The sequence below is a fragment of the Podarcis liolepis genome (genome assembly GCF_965112155.1).
Source record: "Podarcis liolepis genome assembly, chromosome: 10".
Classification (NCBI taxonomy): Eukaryota; Metazoa; Chordata; class Lepidosauria; order Squamata; family Lacertidae; genus Podarcis; species Podarcis liolepis.
In genome coordinates, this window is record NC_139562.1 from 42,856,382 (window position 1) to 42,873,334 (window position 16,953).

The 16,953-nt window shown below is 41.8% G+C and overlaps 2 protein-coding genes and 1 long non-coding RNA gene across 4 annotated transcripts; 2 read left to right on the plus strand and 1 right to left on the minus strand.

Annotated features, from left to right (window-relative positions):
- Positions 1-59: 59 nt before the first annotated feature.
- On the plus strand, positions 60-1,982 carry LOC310687728. The gene is made up of 2 exons (XR_014516563.1): positions 60-158; positions 471-1,982. It is a non-coding gene; the product is annotated as an uncharacterized lncRNA (long non-coding RNA).
- On the minus strand, positions 216-8,683 carry LOC310687719 (GLIPR1-like protein 1). 2 transcript variants are annotated; one of them, XM_083463179.1, is made up of 6 exons: positions 8,397-8,683; positions 6,405-6,650; positions 5,987-6,093; positions 3,459-3,541; positions 2,036-2,065; positions 216-331 (listed from the first exon to the last, which is right to left on the minus strand). In XM_083463179.1, exons 1-6 carry the CDS (start codon positions 8,574-8,576, stop codon positions 231-233), a joined length of 747 nt encoding a protein of 248 aa, XP_083319305.1. In that variant the 5' UTR covers positions 8,577-8,683; the 3' UTR covers positions 216-230. The 2 variants fall into 2 exon arrangements, with proteins under 2 accessions (XP_083319305.1, XP_083319304.1); XM_083463178.1 differs by lacking the exon at positions 216-331 and adding an exon at positions 1,558-1,949 and having other exon boundaries at positions 8,397-8,586.
- Positions 8,684-9,149: 466 nt separating this feature from the next.
- On the plus strand, positions 9,150-15,505 carry CCDC107 (coiled-coil domain containing 107; the record flags this gene model as incomplete). Its single annotated transcript, XM_083463176.1, has 6 exons — positions 9,150-9,303; positions 10,498-10,703; positions 12,088-12,154; positions 12,819-12,909; positions 13,743-13,852; positions 14,972-15,505. The coding sequence occupies 6 exons, from the start codon at positions 9,150-9,152 to the stop codon at positions 15,259-15,261; spliced, it is 918 nt and encodes a 305-aa protein (XP_083319302.1). The 3' UTR covers positions 15,262-15,505.
- Positions 15,506-16,953: the final 1,448 nt, after the last annotated feature.

The following is a 16,953-nucleotide window of genomic DNA, read 5'->3' on the forward strand; positions in this document are numbered from 1 at the left end:
CTTAGAACGCTTCCGCGCCGTTCCTTTGCTTGGTGTGACCCCACCGGCTGCACGGACGAGACTCGCACGAGATGTTAAGTGCGGAGATCAGAAACCTCTTACTGTTTTAAACAAGTCTCGAGGCTGTACCTCCATCTCCGGAACGATTCTCTTTCCCGGTTTGTGCACTGGGTGGACCCCTCTCTTCCCGCCCTCCTCTCTTTTTAAAGGGGACATTTGCGGGTCCTTTTCTATCTCTCCTCTCTGTCTCCCCCGCCATTGCAGTCCATACAGATGCGATTGGCTACTGTGGTTGTGTTAAATCCATCTGAACTGTGGTTTAGCTGAAATGCTGCGGGGGAAGTGGATACTCTTGACTGGAGAATCCCAAGCAATTCCATTCAGAAGCTACTTGAGCCTAAGTCATGCTTTCAGTGCTGGTCTTCATCAGCTGGACTCTTATCAGGTCTTAATTTTTTTTTAAAAAAAAGTGTTTTTCAGGTGGCTATGACAGAAGGCTGCAGTCGCAGATGAATTCAGAGAGTTCAGACAGCAAAACCTGCCAAAGCATCCAAAAAAAGGATTGCAATGGAGGAGTTAAACTTGAAGACTCAGCGCAGTGGAATGGCAAATCCTTTGCTTTAATACTCATGTTCTTGTATGCTCTTGGTGTGGGGAGCATTTGTTGTTCAGTCAACATGTGCAACATGTACAACTCCCATTACCCCTGAGCACAGGTCCTGGTAGGGAAGGATGATGGGAGTTGTAATCCAACAACAGCTGGGGACCCAAGTTTGGGAAACCCTGGACTAGAAGATAGCAAGTGCTCCACTCTCTCTCCACTCCTCCCCAAGAGAAGCACATTCAAATAAATTAAAAGTTTAAAACTAGACTTTGAAAAGAGGCATTGCTAAAAGAGAGAAAGCATTTTTGATCTACCTTAATATACATCCAAAATTGTGCTGTTATAAGGAGATCTAAGTGGAAGGAGTTTACATCTTGTTATGGATATTATATACAGAATAATTTTTTTACATCATTTATATCCTGCACTTTCAACATAAATTCATGGCCCCAGGGCGGCTAACAGTACTAAACTATTTTTAAAAACCCTTCAATTTAACAACTGATAATAATAAAGTTAAAACAACTAAAGCAGCCACAGCCCATTCAAATAGACAGTAAAATCAAACTCTTTTAAGTTAAAATGTTTATACTAGCAGTTTTTGAAAGCCTGGGAAAACAAATATTTTCCCTGTTGCTGAAATGGTATTAAATGCAATTTCCAGGCAGGCTTCCTTGGGGACAACATTCCAAAGATGGGAAGGCACCACAGAATACTCCCTCATATAGTGTAATACATATTGAATAGAACTGGAGGTAAGAGTGAGCGGAGAAATGTATGTGCATCTGCAGCAGCACAACTGAACGCCTTAATTTGCCCCAGCTGCAACAAAATTGGTCTTTCCCACATAGGTCTCTACAGCCACAGCAGGTGATGCAACCTTCCAACAGCTTGACCTCACCCCCAAAGGCACACTGCTTCATTGTCTCCTGAGACAGACAGATGCCAACCAATTTAATACGCTTAATTTTTATTTGTACCAAATATTCAAGATAACAATATATTTTATTTTAAATTTATCTTTCCAGTTTAAAAATATTTAATATTACATTAATATGTAACAGGTAAATTTATACAGTTTGAGAAAACACAAAATAACATGTGAAACAATGCAACAAAGCAAATCTACTTTAATATAAAATGCAGGAATATAATCTTTATCATTCATGTAAATATGCTCAGTAACCTACCCTAGTGTTAAAAACTAAACCTGGATAATGGAGTTTTAAGATGTAAACAGCTACAAATGCTACAAACATTAATAATGGCCTTAAAACTGCAACAGTGATGCAGAAGTCATCACATATAAACTTGAATTTAGAGGTTGGATGCCATCGTGAATAGCCTATTTTTAAAAAAATAAAAAAGTTTCACTGAATTTGAATTTTGTTCTTTAAGTAAATTAAAGTATAAAACAAATGTAATACATACGGTTGTTTACTTTTTCGCGTTCAGAATTTCCTGCAAAAGGGAAACAGTTGTAACAAGTGAAAAAAGGCTTTAAAATGTTAGCATTTTGCTATGAGTTTTTATTTTCAGCCATATGACAGGAAACGTGAAAGCATTTCCATTAAATTTCAGCATCCAAAATGTACAGTGATTTATTTGATAAATACCTGGTAAGTTGAAAGCCCCCCTCCTTACCCCAAGTCTATTAGGTTTTAAGTTAAGAGTAAGGTGAGTAACCAATTGTAATAACAAAATTACAGTGAAATTCTGCCACCACCACTGCCCGCCAATACTGATGACTTGAAGGCTCAGACTGTAGTCTATCTGCTGTCCTGCCTATAACCTTTTTTCTATAATCTGGAAGCTGAAAGGAAGAAGGTACAGTCATACCTCGAGTTAAATGTGCTTCTGGTTGAGCCCATTCGAGTTGCGCTCCACGGCAACCCGGAAGTAACGGAGTGCGTTACTTCCGGGTTTCACCGCTCGCGCATGTGCAGACGCTCAAAATGACGTCACGCGCATGTGCGGTAGCGGCAAAATGTGACCCGCGCACGCGTGCCATTGCATCTTGCGTTCCATTCGGGATGCGAACGGGGCTCCGGAACGGATCCCGTTCGCATCCCGAGGTACCACTGTATTTTATTTGGTTTTCAGTAATACCTTGTCCAGAGGTATACAGTGGTGAAAGGTCATTAGACACCTTTCAAAACCACAGAGACATGGGCAAAGTGCAGGTAATAACAGGCAATATGCAGTAACCAACAGATACGTAATAATTTTTGATGAGCTAGCAACAGGGAGCACTGTGTTTTCTCACTTATCTTTTGCTCTAATCAAAAGGCACTCTATGTATCCTTACAATCACATACTTTTATAAGATATAGTCATGTGTAAAGCTTTAAACCTGAACACCAATTAATCAGTAAAATATCTGAATGTGATTTCTTGAATCATGAACAGAACTACTAATAGGTATAATGGAATGTTCCCTTTTGTTTCTCTACACTAGCTCAGTACTAGTATTGACAACAATATTTTAAGGACCCACTTTTCAGGAATGACTGAAAATGCAGCTTTGTACTCTATAGCACCCAGAGACACTGACCTCCTATGAGAGCCCTCTCAAAAGAACCTAGGTCACCTAGATTAAGGAAGGAAGCAACTGTTGTCTCTCTACTGCAACAGTGCACCAAAGCACAATTATTCCCCTTTTCCCAAAGGATTGACTGACATGGGACAAAGCAAAGAGGTGAATACTAGAACACTACTCGCCTTTCCTGCGTTCCATCCCTTAAGCACATTAGAATGTCCTACTAGAGGTGATACAAATGGAACTCAAAAACCAACATATTTGATGGTTTAAATAATCTTTTTCATGAACATTTGCATCATTCACTATACTTACTACAGAGTCTATTTTGACACCTGTCTCCTGGGCAGTTACTACATGGCCTTCCTGGTTTATATGGTTGAATTCCAACTTCCATCCTGAAGAACAAAAGTTTATTAAAGTACAGTAATAACAAATTAAGTACACAAAATTACTGAAAATTAAAACGAAGGCAATGATAAATATAATAAAAGTTACAGATGCTAACAAATTGTGAAGAGTGGACAACCTCAGTCCTGGGTGCTGAATGCATCCCTCTAATCCTTTCCTGCCTTTTACAATTCTGCCTGGGCCACACTCCCAGCTTTGCACTGGCCGAAAGACTAAGAAATGTGGATATGAACAGGTTATAGAGACCTCTGGCTTTTCATGGCTGGCAGGAGTGACCAGTATGGTGCTGCAGACCTACCCTTCTGATACAGTACTGACATCACTGCCGCTTAAGAGGATGAAGCAAAGGCAAGATTGGGTTGTGAGGGAACAGCAGTGGAGTAAATCTGGTGTTTTTGCTGGTGCACCCATTTAACCAAAATCTTGCTGCTGCCCTGTCAAAGTGCCAGTGTCACCAGTATTGGTTCTGCAACACTGATCTATTTGCTTGGGTCTCTCTTGGTCACTGGAACATGGCCTACTGTGCAAAGATAAATGTTTCATCTACTGCCATGCCCTCTTTTGCCTCTGGCCCCACTCACTGTAGGTATAATGCCCCAGAAGTTCACCTGTGAGCGAGTGCAGCCCTCATGTAGGGGGTTGGATTGGTGACCTACAAGGTTTGTGCAGTAAAGTTGCAAAAGGGTATCTGTGGTATTATTATTTATTAACTTTAGTCTCTTGTTACCTAAAGGTCTCCAAGTGACTTACAACACTGTTAAAAACACAAAAAATTGTCTCCTGTAGTAGTCGAAACTACAAAAAGTGCCATTGTCAAAAAATTATTTTAGTCTTAAGTTTTCATGGACTAGAGTCCACTTTCTTGGGTGCATGAAGCTGATTTGGTGATTCTCCTGGAATGTCAGGTATTTCCCCAGCACCTGGTACATGATTATTTAAGCAGAGATACTGAGGACTGAACCAAGAAGCTTCTTCATGGAAGGATGCATTCTATGACCGATGGCTCCTCCCTGCTAGGGAGACAACACACTGTACTTTTCCGTCTATAAGACTCCTCCATCTATAAGACGCCCCCTATTTTGGGGGACTCAAATTTAAGAAAATGGGAGGGGGAGGGGAGATGGCTCAGAGTTGTTGAGTTTTTTGCAAAGGATTGCCCAGAGTTTTACAGCTGGGGTGTGTGTGCCAAAAATCGCTCACATGCAGCATCGATACTGACAATTGCCGGCAGCAGACAATCGCCCACTTGCCACAGCGACAGCCAATCGCAAACAGACCCTTCCCCAGCAAAAAAAATCATACCCAACTGAGAAAAGCTGTCCACTGGCAATCACGTGTGTCCCAGAACAGCAGCCACCAATCGTGGCAGTGACAGCCAATCAACAGCAGTGTTTGTTGCAGAAGCCAATCACCAACCCAATTAGAGAAGCAGCAGCCAATCCAAAGCAGCCCTTCTAGCAGCCAACAATTGTGGCTGACATGCTCCTGCTTGCAGCTGCAGCCGTCCACCCCATTCACTATCCTTCTATAAGACGAGGCAAGTTTTTGAACATAACTTTAGAGTAAAAAAACTTCGTCTTATACATGGAAGAGTACGGTACTTAGAATACAGTGGTGCCCCGCAAGACGAAAAACTCGCTAGACGAAAGGGTTTTTCGGTTTTGCGTTGCTTCGCTAGACAAATTTCCCTATGGGCTTGCTTCACAAAACGAAAACGTCTTGCACTTTTTTCTTAAAGCCGCTTGAAGAGGCGCAGTTGCGACGGACCGTACTTCGCAAGACGAAAAACATCGCAAGACGAAAAGACTCACGGAACGAATTATTTTCGTCTTGCAAGGCACCACTGTACAATAAAATTTTAAACTACAGTTGTAACAGAACTAAAATTGTGAATGTCTTATTAATCACATTTTGTATGTCTAACCATTTGGATAACAGAAATAATTGTTAATCATAGAAATGGCTGGAAAACAGCAGTTGAGTATTCTGTTTGCTTTGCAATCAACAGTAAAAGATGCAATACATACATACAGTAAGAAAGCAATCCAACCTCCTTTACACCAGGCTAGGGAGGTTTGGATTAGGCAAGGGTGTACCTTTGCCCAGCCCTACAGGCCTGTCAGCTTCCTTCTGGTTGCTGCCAGTGGGGTGATGCCAGTGGGGTTCCCACTGATAGCAATTTTAAATGGGTGGGGAGGGACTGAGCTGCCACCTACACGCTGGCAGAGGCTGGCATAGTGATATGCCTGTCCTGTACTTTCTGTCCCAGTCATTGTGCATGGCAGAACTGCAGATGCACCAATGGTTCTATAGCTCTGTAAAGAGCAGTTAAGATTGCTCCTTAATTCAACTGTGAATACTCATGCAATTCTGCAAGTTAGAACACTTTGTGTAAACACAAGTTTGGATCTCTTTAACATTCGTTAACTTACGATGGACCATAATTGCATACAAATGTCGCACTATTCCTCCTTCCATCTTGTGATTGACGACAGCGGATAACAGCACAGCCAACTTTATAAGTATTAGCCCAAACAACCTGGAAAAAAGTAGATTATATAATATAAACTACGTTATGTAATATTCAGTTTCTCTTCAGACTCCTCTCTTTATTGTCATTTGGCTAAAGGCACCTTTATGTTTTATGTTAGTATTCAATCATCCTGGTTGACATGTAAATGGAATACTATTTCTGTTAATTTGGGGGTGATAACTGTTAAATCTTTGGTGTCTGATTAAGAGCTGTAGTCATTATTTGCATGTGCCAGGAAAATGTCTAACCTTAAGATGCTTCTGTTTCTGAAGATACAAAAATGGTTGACAATCTAACCAGTGAAAAATACAACTTACCTGAAGATAATGTCTACATATCATTTCACATGTGTTGCTGCTGTAGTTGTAGTATATTACTTCATCATGAAATACTGAAATAGGAATAGCAGGATCAAATGGTTTACTTCTGGCAGGTGTCCTGTACATATTTTCTCCAAACGGCCTAAATGCATAATCAGGGTGAATATTCTTAACTGGGTTATATTCAAATATGCATTTCTTTCCCCATTCTCTGGCTATTTTAGCTAAGGCGAGATCAAATGTCTGCAAAATACAAAAGTATCACACACAGCTATTAATTATTTTTGTTATACAGCTCTAGTAAATGTAACGATGTCACATTTTCAGTTCAGTCAAAATTCAGATTACAAGTCTTTCTTTCTGTTATGTACTGAGCTGAATCCTAGAACAATAGGATCCAGAATGTAGCAGTCTGATTGGTCTGCAGGAGCCACCCAATCCAGCTCCAGGTGGAAGTGAATCTGCGACCTGATTGGCCTGCAGAAGCAGCCAATCAGGCTTCTGGAAGAAGTGAATCTGCAACCTGATTGGCCTATAGGAGCAGCCCGGAATTAGCCAATCACATGGGGCCATTGTGTAAATAATGTATATATAGCTAGACGTTTTGGGGAAATTTTCATTCATTGCTACTACGAGCTGAATAAAGAGCATAAAATTCACGCTCGACTCCGAGTATATTTCACTTTCAATACCTTTTCCACCCAGCTCTCAAACAATGTCTTCCTTTACACATAAAAAAGACATATGGCACAGCCCTCATTGGTGGATTTGTAGTGCCTTAGCACAATCCTGGAATCAAAGTGAGGTAGTTGGAGCACATCACCAATGAATGACCTGGCATGGGAAAACTGGTGGTTTAAAACAGCAGAAGTTAAAAGTGAAGTGGAGATGAAGAGAACTGAGAGGAAAATAGTTTGAAAAACGACAGAGGTTTGAATAAAGCAGGGATGGAGGGGCACAAAGGAAAATGGCAGTTTTAAACAATGACCCTGCCCAGGTGGGAAATTAGCAGTTGAAACCAAGCTTTGAGTAGTGATATTATTCACTTCTGTGTTCTACCCATCCCTGCTACTCTCTCACCGCCCTCAATACAGCCAACACTGGCTGCCCGAGGCAGGCACCCCCACTACCCCTCTTGTAGGGCAGCCATGGTTTGCTTCTCAAAAACGTCCAATGTTCATTGACTGTCCTTAAGATGTAGTGGATGACAGTGGGAGTTTCTCCCTTTTAGGGCCCAAGGAGAAGCCAGGGGGAGGGGTTCGCCTCTCCAGCGGCACCGCAAATTGTCTCAGCTCCCTTCATGGGTGTAGCCAGGAATTATTTTTTGGGAGGGGCAGGCTTTATTTTTTTGGGTGGTGGTGTGGAACAGAACCGAGCTATTTGCGGCACAATTGGTTGGAGTGAAGTATTCACATTTCCCCAGGGCTGGATTTAGGTGTGATGAGGCCCTCAGCAACTGAAGGTAATGGGGCCGTTTATATGTCCAGCTGTCCTTTGTCAACAGCAAATTGTCGCTGTTTTTTTGATGCTATATGGTAATTTATGGACCTAATAAGTTTCTAAAACCAGTGATATTTTAGGGAGCAGGCTAGCAGGTGCATTACTTACATCATAGGAGCCTACACAACACAAAACACTGTTGCTGGATGTAGGTTTTATTTTGTTTTTTATCATATATTTTGGAAATGTTTATCCCCCTTTAAATTTTTTTGGGGCCCCCAAGAGAGCAGGACCCTAAGCTATAGCTCAGGCATAGGCAAACTTGGCCCTCCAGACGGTTTTTTGGGACTACAACTCCCATCATCCCTGGCCACTGCTCCTGTTAGCTAGGGATGATGGGAGTTGTAGTCCCAAAGCATCCGGAGGGCCAAGTTTGCCTATGCTTGCTATAGCTTGTTTAGCTTATAGGTAGATCCGGCACCTGCACACCCACACCCCAGCTAGGCCCACGGCTCCCTTTCCTCCTTCCACCCCACGCCGGGGACACACCATGTACAGCATGTTGGAAGCGGTGGGCTGGACTTTGGTGCGGAAGTTGTTGTGGGCGTCCACGTACTGACGGATAAAGTTCTTGTTAGTAATCTGGGGGTAGGCTTGTAAGTTCTGTTTGTCGGGCGCCTCCTCGGGGACGACCAGCCCCAAGACGAGCCACGGCCACAACCGCCTCATGGCCGCCGCGCCCTGACAGGAACGCGCGGGCCGGACAGAGCGCGCAGCGACCGTTGCCCTAACGGTCTCCGCCTCCTGGCCCCGCCCCCCCAGCCGCCTCGGGATGATGTATTCCCGCCTCAGGAGGCGGAGGCTCCGGCCACTTCGGGGCGCCGTTTCTATATAGGCAACCGGCAGTTTTCCCTCCGCTATGTTTTCCTCAGAGAGCCGATTCGGCCCATTCGCGTCAATGGGTCTACCCCGAGTTGAACTAGCTAACGTAGCTCTCTAATTTCCTATGAAGAGCGTCACGAAGGCAAAAGGCGCTTCGGTTTCTCGTGTCGCCTGGAGCCCGGCAGGGGGCGCCAGAAAGGAAAAGCGGAGGCGTCGCGGGGCCGGAAGTCGCCCTTCCCACGTTAATGGTTTCCTCTCCCAACTTCCTTCGCTCCTGCGCTACTGACTCTCGCTCTCCCCAGGCGTCTTGCCAGTGGACGAAGCCGACACGAGACGCTCGTCGATTCCCGGCTGGCCGAGGGCCGTTTGCCGCCCTCCGCTTCTCCTTTTGGTCTTGCTGTTCCTTTCCCCGCTGCCGCCATGGTGCTGTCGTCGGTGCAGCAGGTGTTCATCTCCGTCTTGCTGGTGCTCTGCGTTTTCGTGGTGATACCGAGGATGTTCGGCGGAAGCGGCAGGTCCCCGCGGGGGGCCAAGGCCTCCCCTGGTCGCCACGATCCCCACCAGCAGCGTCACGGTATATGGTGTCGGCCACCTTCCCCTTCCCATCCCTGCAGTCCGGTTATAGAGGGAAACGAGGGAGCTTCATTATACTAGTTAGCGAACTGTGTTTTTCCTTTAGGAAGATCCTTTTTCCAAGCAATCTTCCTTAAGTCCCGCCCCCATTTTAAAATATTTTTTTGCCGCAAAGGTATGGGTGATACTGGAGGAGAAAGGTGATGCTGGGCATTAACCGTCATCGGTGTCACATGTTATTAGTGTGCTACGAAACAGTTCCAACTTTTGAATGTTGCCCTCCCCTCTTTAACTCATTCTTTTTCTTTTTGGAATAATAATATTTTGAGTTGTAGTATTGAATTAGTCCCAAGGAAGGTGAAAAACTGGCGACGAAGCTGCTCTGGCGAGCCAGCACCAGCGCAGCACATGGAAACGCCGTTTACCTTCCCGCTATAAAGTGGTACCTATTTATCTACTTGCACTTAGGAGTGCTTTCGAACTGCTAGGTGGGCAGGAGCTGGGACCGAAGACGGGAGCTCACCCCGCCGCGGGAATTCGAACCGCTGACCATGCGATCGGCAAGCCCTAGGCGCTGAGGTTTTACCCACAGCGCCACCCGCATCCCTTTAATATACTAGTAGGCAATATACTAGTAGGCTCCATACTTCTCTTGTTACTCTGCCAGTGTGTCAAAGCTGTGGGGAATGGGAAATGTGTTTTGTGCTTTAACTGTATGTTGCTCATAACTTGCTTTATTTGTTTATACTTCAATGTTGCTTTTCCATTGTAAGATGGCTAAAGTATAGCAGTCTTTCAAGCTCCAGCACAACATAAAATCAAACAAAATGTCAACATATAGCACAAAATAAAATTAAAACATTCCCAGCCAATTCCTGTGTCTGATGTGACTTTGACCGCAGAGCTCCATCTGCAAAGAGGAGACTCTTAAGAGTTTTTAAGAGGGGCTAATTTTAAGTGTGGAGTGGAGAAGCCTCTTGTCATGTTCATTAGCATCAGCCAATTTCACACTATCGCACTGAGACTGTACCTAGAATTGCTTTCCACAGTGAAGCTGATTTCTCCATGCTGCAGAACAATTCTCTTCTTCACAGACTTGAGTGCTTCTCTTTTTTTTATTTCAGTCTGTTTGTATGTCCATGTATGCATTACACATGTATGTATGTATTACATGTATGTATTATTTGTTTTTCAGGTGGATCTGAGAGAATCTTGCAGTCACAGATGAATTCAGAGGGTTCTGAAAGCAAAACATACCAAAGCATCCAACAAATGAGAAATGCAATGGAGAAGGAGATGAAGACTGAGCGGACTAGAGGAAATGGCAAAGACTTTGCTTTAACACTCATGCCCTTGTATGCTGTTGGTGTGGGTGTATTTGCTTTATACAAGTTCTTAAAGGTAACTATTAGTAAGCAAGATAATTTATGATCCACGTAGTTGTACAGAACTGGGATTTGTTCAGTCATGTGTGTAATGATAATGCCACTACCATGCCCCACTCCCAAACAACTGGAACAATGCAGGAAAAGGTGATGATAATGATGCCTCTGCACATAGCTTTTAGAACAGTCTCTGTTCTGACTCAAAGCAGAAACAAGACAAGCTTCGCTCACTGCGAGAGGTGAAGTTACAGGGAACAAGGCAGAGGGCCCTCTCGGTAGTGGCGTCCGCCCTGTGGAACATCCTCCCATCAGATGTCAAAGGAATTAACAAACATCTGACGTTTAGAAGACATCTGAAGGCAGCCCTGTTTAAGGAAGTTTTTAATGACTGATGTTTTAATGTATTTTTAATCTTTTGTTGGAAAGCCACCCAGAGTGGCTGGGGAATCTCAGCCAGATGGGCAGGGTAGAAATAAATTATTATTATTATTAGGATGACACATCCTCCCCTCACCATCATATTCAGCTGAGACCCTCAAGTAGCTTCCTGCTCTATGCTCCAGCAGGCAGCAAAACAAACATAGCAGCAAACACAACCCCTGCCTAGACAAATGATTGACTCCAAAAGGAGAGGAGAAGTCAACAGCAAAGCCAATTGGAGTTGGAGGTGGTTGGGCCTGCATCACAGGAAAGCCAGTCACCTAGTCTGATAGTGGAAGTGGAAATGATAACCAAGTGGAGAAGTGTATTTCTCCAGCAACACTTGAAATATGCACTGGCATACTAGGTTCTCCACAACAAGTTTGAAACCTGGTCATAAATATATGTATTTCCAGTATTGAAGCCCTTTGCTTTCTCAGGAAAGAATGAAATATAAATGCCTTAGGCTGGACTTGTAAATGCTTTTACAGTCCAATAAATGTGGTTAGGAGTATAAGCAACAATTGTGTCTCCCAAAGGTTCTTCTATTAGAAAGGCTTTTGTGATATTACAGAAATATCTGTGTCGTATACAGAATTCAGATGACAAAAGGCAGTAGTGGGAATTTTAATCGTTCTTAGGATTGTATCTGAAATAAATTATACTAAAATCGGTATGACTAAATCAGGAAAACTGAATTGTAAGTTAAAGCATTATGACTAGGAAGGGGCTAGTTTTCAGCCTAGTTCAACAGGAAATTTTGGATTGATGCTGGTTTTGTCATTGTGAAGTCAGTGAGAATAAAGAGGCTGGAACATAAATTAAGCAGATGGGGAAATATGTTTTGGATTACACTATATTTCCAAGATAAAGTATTATTACCTGCCTCGTGTCTTCACATTAATCTAAACATTTTCTTAAGGTTTAGTTATTTTCAATATTAAAAGCTTTTGTGGTAAATTTTGTTTACTGTTTCATAGATGAAATCTCAAGAGGAAAGCTTATCCAAGCAAGAAAAAACTACAGAAGTTAAGACAAAAGAAACAGGTAAAAGTCGATTCAGAAATCTCTGGCCTAGAAATCTTTATCATACAGTTTGCACATAGTAGTTCAGGCAATCACACCTCCGCTTAAGAAGCTTGATATATTTTTTCTACAGCCCTTCTGTTCCCCTGTTTGTGTGAGCAGCAATCAAATTGGTGGAATTGTATAATCTTAATTGCTTTTTGGGCTGCTGTTTTATGAGTCGAGTGCATTCATGAAAATGCATTCCACTCACTGCTTACTGATAGTTATGGCAAAGCTACTTTGTATCATTATTCCTTAGCACAGACTACAGCAATCTACTTTGGAGAATTCTTGCAAGTATTGATAAAGTATGTATTTGGTTTTTAGGAAAAAATGTCTGTCAGATCAAATGCTGCTCATTTAATCAAATAAGTGAAGCTGTTTTTTCCTAGCCAATTTTGCTGGTAAAATGACATTTTCAAATTTTCTCTGCATTGTATTATTTATAATACAATCCCAATCATGTTTATCCTGAAGTAAATTCAATGAAACTTGGTTTTTTTAATATAAAAATAGGTTTAGGATTATAGCCCTTGAATGCTTTAGTCCAGTTCCATAGCTCCTCTGGAAAAGTAGAAAAATAGATTATTGGTTTTTAAATACCTATTAACACTGCTTTAAAAGTATTTGTTCTCACTTGTAGAACGCCAGCTTATGGAGTTGGAGCAGCATCTAGCACAGACAGAGAAAATGTTAAATTCTTTATTGAATCAGTTAGATCCACTTTCAAGCTGGTGAGTAATTTGGTGGGGATTTGATTTAGTAATATTTCAGCTCTTGAGACAATTGTGAGTTGGTAAATGTGATTAAACATCACAAGAATATTAGCATGTGATTTGTTTTGCTGTCTCCATATTTTCTACATTAACAATAATTGACAATATATTAAAAAAATTACTGGAACAATCTTTACACTCCCTTCCTAGACCCTAAATAGCATTTTGGTAATGTAGGCTACACAAGACTGGATGAGTAATTCAGATTTCAAGGTGCCAGTATTAAGTTTTCTTCATACAGGCTTTTCATCCATTTGGAGTATTTATAGGTCTGAACATTTTACGATTGAAAAATAAATTACACCAGTATCACTTGAATGACCCATGTAAACATTTATTAGACTAATAGTGGTAGATAGGTAGATGAGTGTTTGAGTATATCTTGGATCTCTTCTTTTGCATGTGTCTTGAGCAATATTACATAGATCCATTTATCGGTTTCTGCACACATCATGGCAGATGCAGTTAAGTTTTGTGCCTGTATTATCAATACAGTGTTGTTTGCTTCTTTGCACTTGCCAGTTTGTGTCCTGTAGTTTTAATCTGGATTGCAGAATCCTGACAGCAGGAGAATTCCTATTGCTTCCTTGATGTGATGAAAGGTGGTCCCTAGTGACTGGCATAGTTGAAAGATGGTTCCACAGCCTGTCTGATTCTTAAGTGAATAATTCTTACATAAGAATATATCACTGAGAGTTTTCTTATAAGAGGGCTAGGAAAAGTATTTTGGTGGCACATTAACAGTTGCTTTCTATTACTACCTGCTGACTTTTCAATTAATTTCATGTCAGCATTAATGCCTTGGCTTCGGAACAGAAAGATGAAATTATGGTACAGCTTGAGTCCATTAGGAAGCTGATGAAAGAAAGTGGATTGGACAAATCGACAATGAAACCAGAAGGTACTTACATCTTTAGTATGTTAAAATCACACTGTAATAACCCTGCTTGAGACTCTGGCTGAAGGTTTTGCATACGATTTTGCGGGTCTTGACATATTTGTATGACTTGGTGGTATAGTGTAGTATTGTTCTTTCTAAGCAATTAGAGGGCACAGCATACCTTCCCATTAGATCAGGGGTGGGAAATTTTTTTAGCCCAGCGGGTCAAATTGCTATTTGTCTCCACCTATGTTGGTTCTGTGTTTTGCAGGCGATCCTGCCAACCTGTCCCAAGTCCTTGTCCAGTAGTTTCCAAGTGTCTAACACTCAGCTGTTTGTTGGACACTTGGGAACCACAGTGCTGAGCATAGGGCTGGGAGCACAGTCATAGCTAATCTAACAGGCTTGAACTCACTGCCCATTGGCTGATAGGCTGTGACTTCAAACCTGCTTTGTGCATGAATCAGTGGTGCTATTGAGTTTGCCATGGAATACTTAGGCATGCAGCTGAACCAGCTGCACCGCTACTTGACCATATATGACATAAGGCAGAACTTTCCAAACTGTGTCGTGACATGTGTGTCAGCTGTCATGTGTAGGGGGTATTGCATGAACACTCCCTGCGCTCCTCTCAGCACTGGAAAGAGGTTAGTTTAACCTCTGGTTTGCTAGTAAAACTGAATTACTGTCATGAAATGATGCATGTCTAAAAAGTGTGTCACCAGCATGAAACGTTTGGAAAGCTCTGACATAAGGTGTAGGGGAGATAGGTGTAGTTTGGGGAAAACAGGGGAGAACAGACCAAAGATTGCCCACCCTTTCATTACATTATTAGTGGATGCAAATCTGCGGCTTCTATGGTGTTCTTCACTCATTTTTATAGAGGAAGGTGGGCCTGTGAATTATCTATATATTTGTTTAAGCTACAGAACAAAAGAAACATTACTTATGATTTAATAGACAAGTTACAGAACTGTATACTTTAATGTAGTGTATACTGCCATCTCTAATAAAGCTGGTTGCTCATTTGCAATTTTCTGATAGCAGCTTTGTTTTAATTATTATACAGACAGTGGACTTAATTATAATTTTAAATCTCCCATTTTCTTCCCTCCCCTCTTTTTTTTTTTTGAAATTCAGATGTTAGCCACACGTGCCAAGAGAGGCTTGAAGATCTTATTCAGTCATTCAGTTCACATCCTGAGGCCGAGATGGGTGAGGGTGATAATGAAAACTGTGGGCATAAAGAGCTGTTTGCAGATATTGAGGAACACTGTGATGAAGAGGTGCATAAGCACTATGATCATGAGTTCTTGCTTAGTCCAACGGAAGACCCAAAGAAGATGGAAGATGATGAAGTAATTGATCAAGAAACAGCAGAACCAGAGACTGGGTTAAGACGACGTATTAAAAATGAATTAGGTAGATAAGATAAGTTATATTTAAAAACGAGATGAATTATTGCACATATTATAATGCACTTTAAATTATTATGGAACAGGTTCACATTTGCTGCAATATGCATTGAAACAATATATTTATGAAACTTTTCTATTTATTCTATATAAAGGTATTTCTGAATATATTACCCTAAAAGCTCTATATAGTATTCCACTACACTGTAAAGATGCAATGTATTTTTTACAACTATTAAAGTCAAGGAATGGTAACAGATTATGTTGTATACATTTTTTTCCAATTTCTTACTTTTAAAGTCTACATGTTTCACATGAATGTCTCCACAGAAAGGATTTGGAGCAAATACTGTGTACTGACAAGCAGTGAGTCCTGGTTTTTTTTGTTTTTTTTACTTTTGTTCTGAAACAATTGAAATACTCTGGAAAGTTTATACAGTTCACTGTGGAAAGGTACTGTACTGGGATAGTTTAGTTGGTAGAGCATGAGCCTCATGTTGGGTGAAAGATTCCTGCATTGCAGGTAGTTGGTCCCTTCCAACTGTACAATTCTATGATTCTGTTACCTCAATCTTAATAATTTTTGCCAGGCTTCCTGAAAATTGTATAGAGCAGCAGAAGTATTGAAAAACTGACTAGCTAGCAACAGTGAAATGTAGGAACTTACCTGACGGGGTGTCATATAACCCATATTTAGGTGTAAGTGGACAAAAACAGATGAAAAATGTTCCCTAAGTTTGAAATTTGAGGACAAATATTTCTTACTTATTTGATCCCTGCCAATACTATGAAGACAGAATTCTATGAAATGTTTTTTTAAATAGGGCTTCAGTAGGATTGAAGAAGAATTAATCATAGGTGGTTTTACATATGAGGACATAATAATAATAATCTTTTCCTTAGCAGGTCTTAAAATCAGGTAAATGCATCCTCAGATGAGCAACCAAACATGACATATTACACTGTGTCATGATTTATTTAACAGAAATAAAGCTATCTTTGAATTCACACTTGTGTATTCTACATACAGTAAACTTAATTTCAAATTACTGTATCCATTACCAAGAGCAGCATAAAATACATTATGAGGGGGGAAACTTTTGTCAGGATAGAAAAACCTGACACTGATTGCCCTGCAGCCTGGGCGTGGGGAAAACCAACAACATGGTTCCATCTTACAACATCACGCTTGCTTGGGATCATGAGCGAAATAGTGGCTTCTTGCATTACGAGAAAGCTGGCCGGTGCAGGAACTTTATTAAAACACACAAACCAGGGCCACTTGCTGAAACAGGTGGGCAGCTGACAGCAATCATAGTAGCAAAAGTTGGCTCATATATACCTCGTAATCCGATTTGTGGAATTGCCCCCGGAACTTGTCCTGAGCACCGCGATGTTGTTATGGCAGCAGCGTATGGAGTAGAGAGGTTGTTGCAACGGTGGCCTTTAGTAGTCGCCCCTCCTTCCTGCTTGTAGGTATGCCTGGTAAAAAAAAAAAAGAGCGCAAGCTCCAGGTGAGGAGCTGCCGCATTTTGACAAATGCAACGCTGTGTCTGCGATTTCAGGGGAAGGTAGATGGGTCGGTGGGTGCGTGGGTGCCCGCTTCCCTACACCCCCCCCCCCGGTCTCTATGCGCCCCTCCTAGGGCAGCACCAGCAGCTCTAGGCTCGCTTCCTAGGGAGGAGCTCGCGGACTGTTCCCTCGGAA

Bases quoted from the DNA above. Each gene is read 5' to 3' on its own strand.
- LOC310687719 (XM_083463178.1), bottom strand. From the start codon at position 8,576: ATGAGGCGGTTGTGGCCGTGGCTCGTCTTGGGGCTGGTCGTCCCCGAG. The intron at 3,542-5,986 runs GTAAGTTAACGA...TTTGTTCTTCAG, and splicing joins GTATGCAATTATGGTCCATC to GATGGAAGTTGGAATTCAAC. The intron at 1,950-2,035 runs GTATGTATTACA...TTTTAAAAATAG, and splicing joins ACGCGAAAAAGTAAACAACC to GCTATTCACGATGGCATCCA.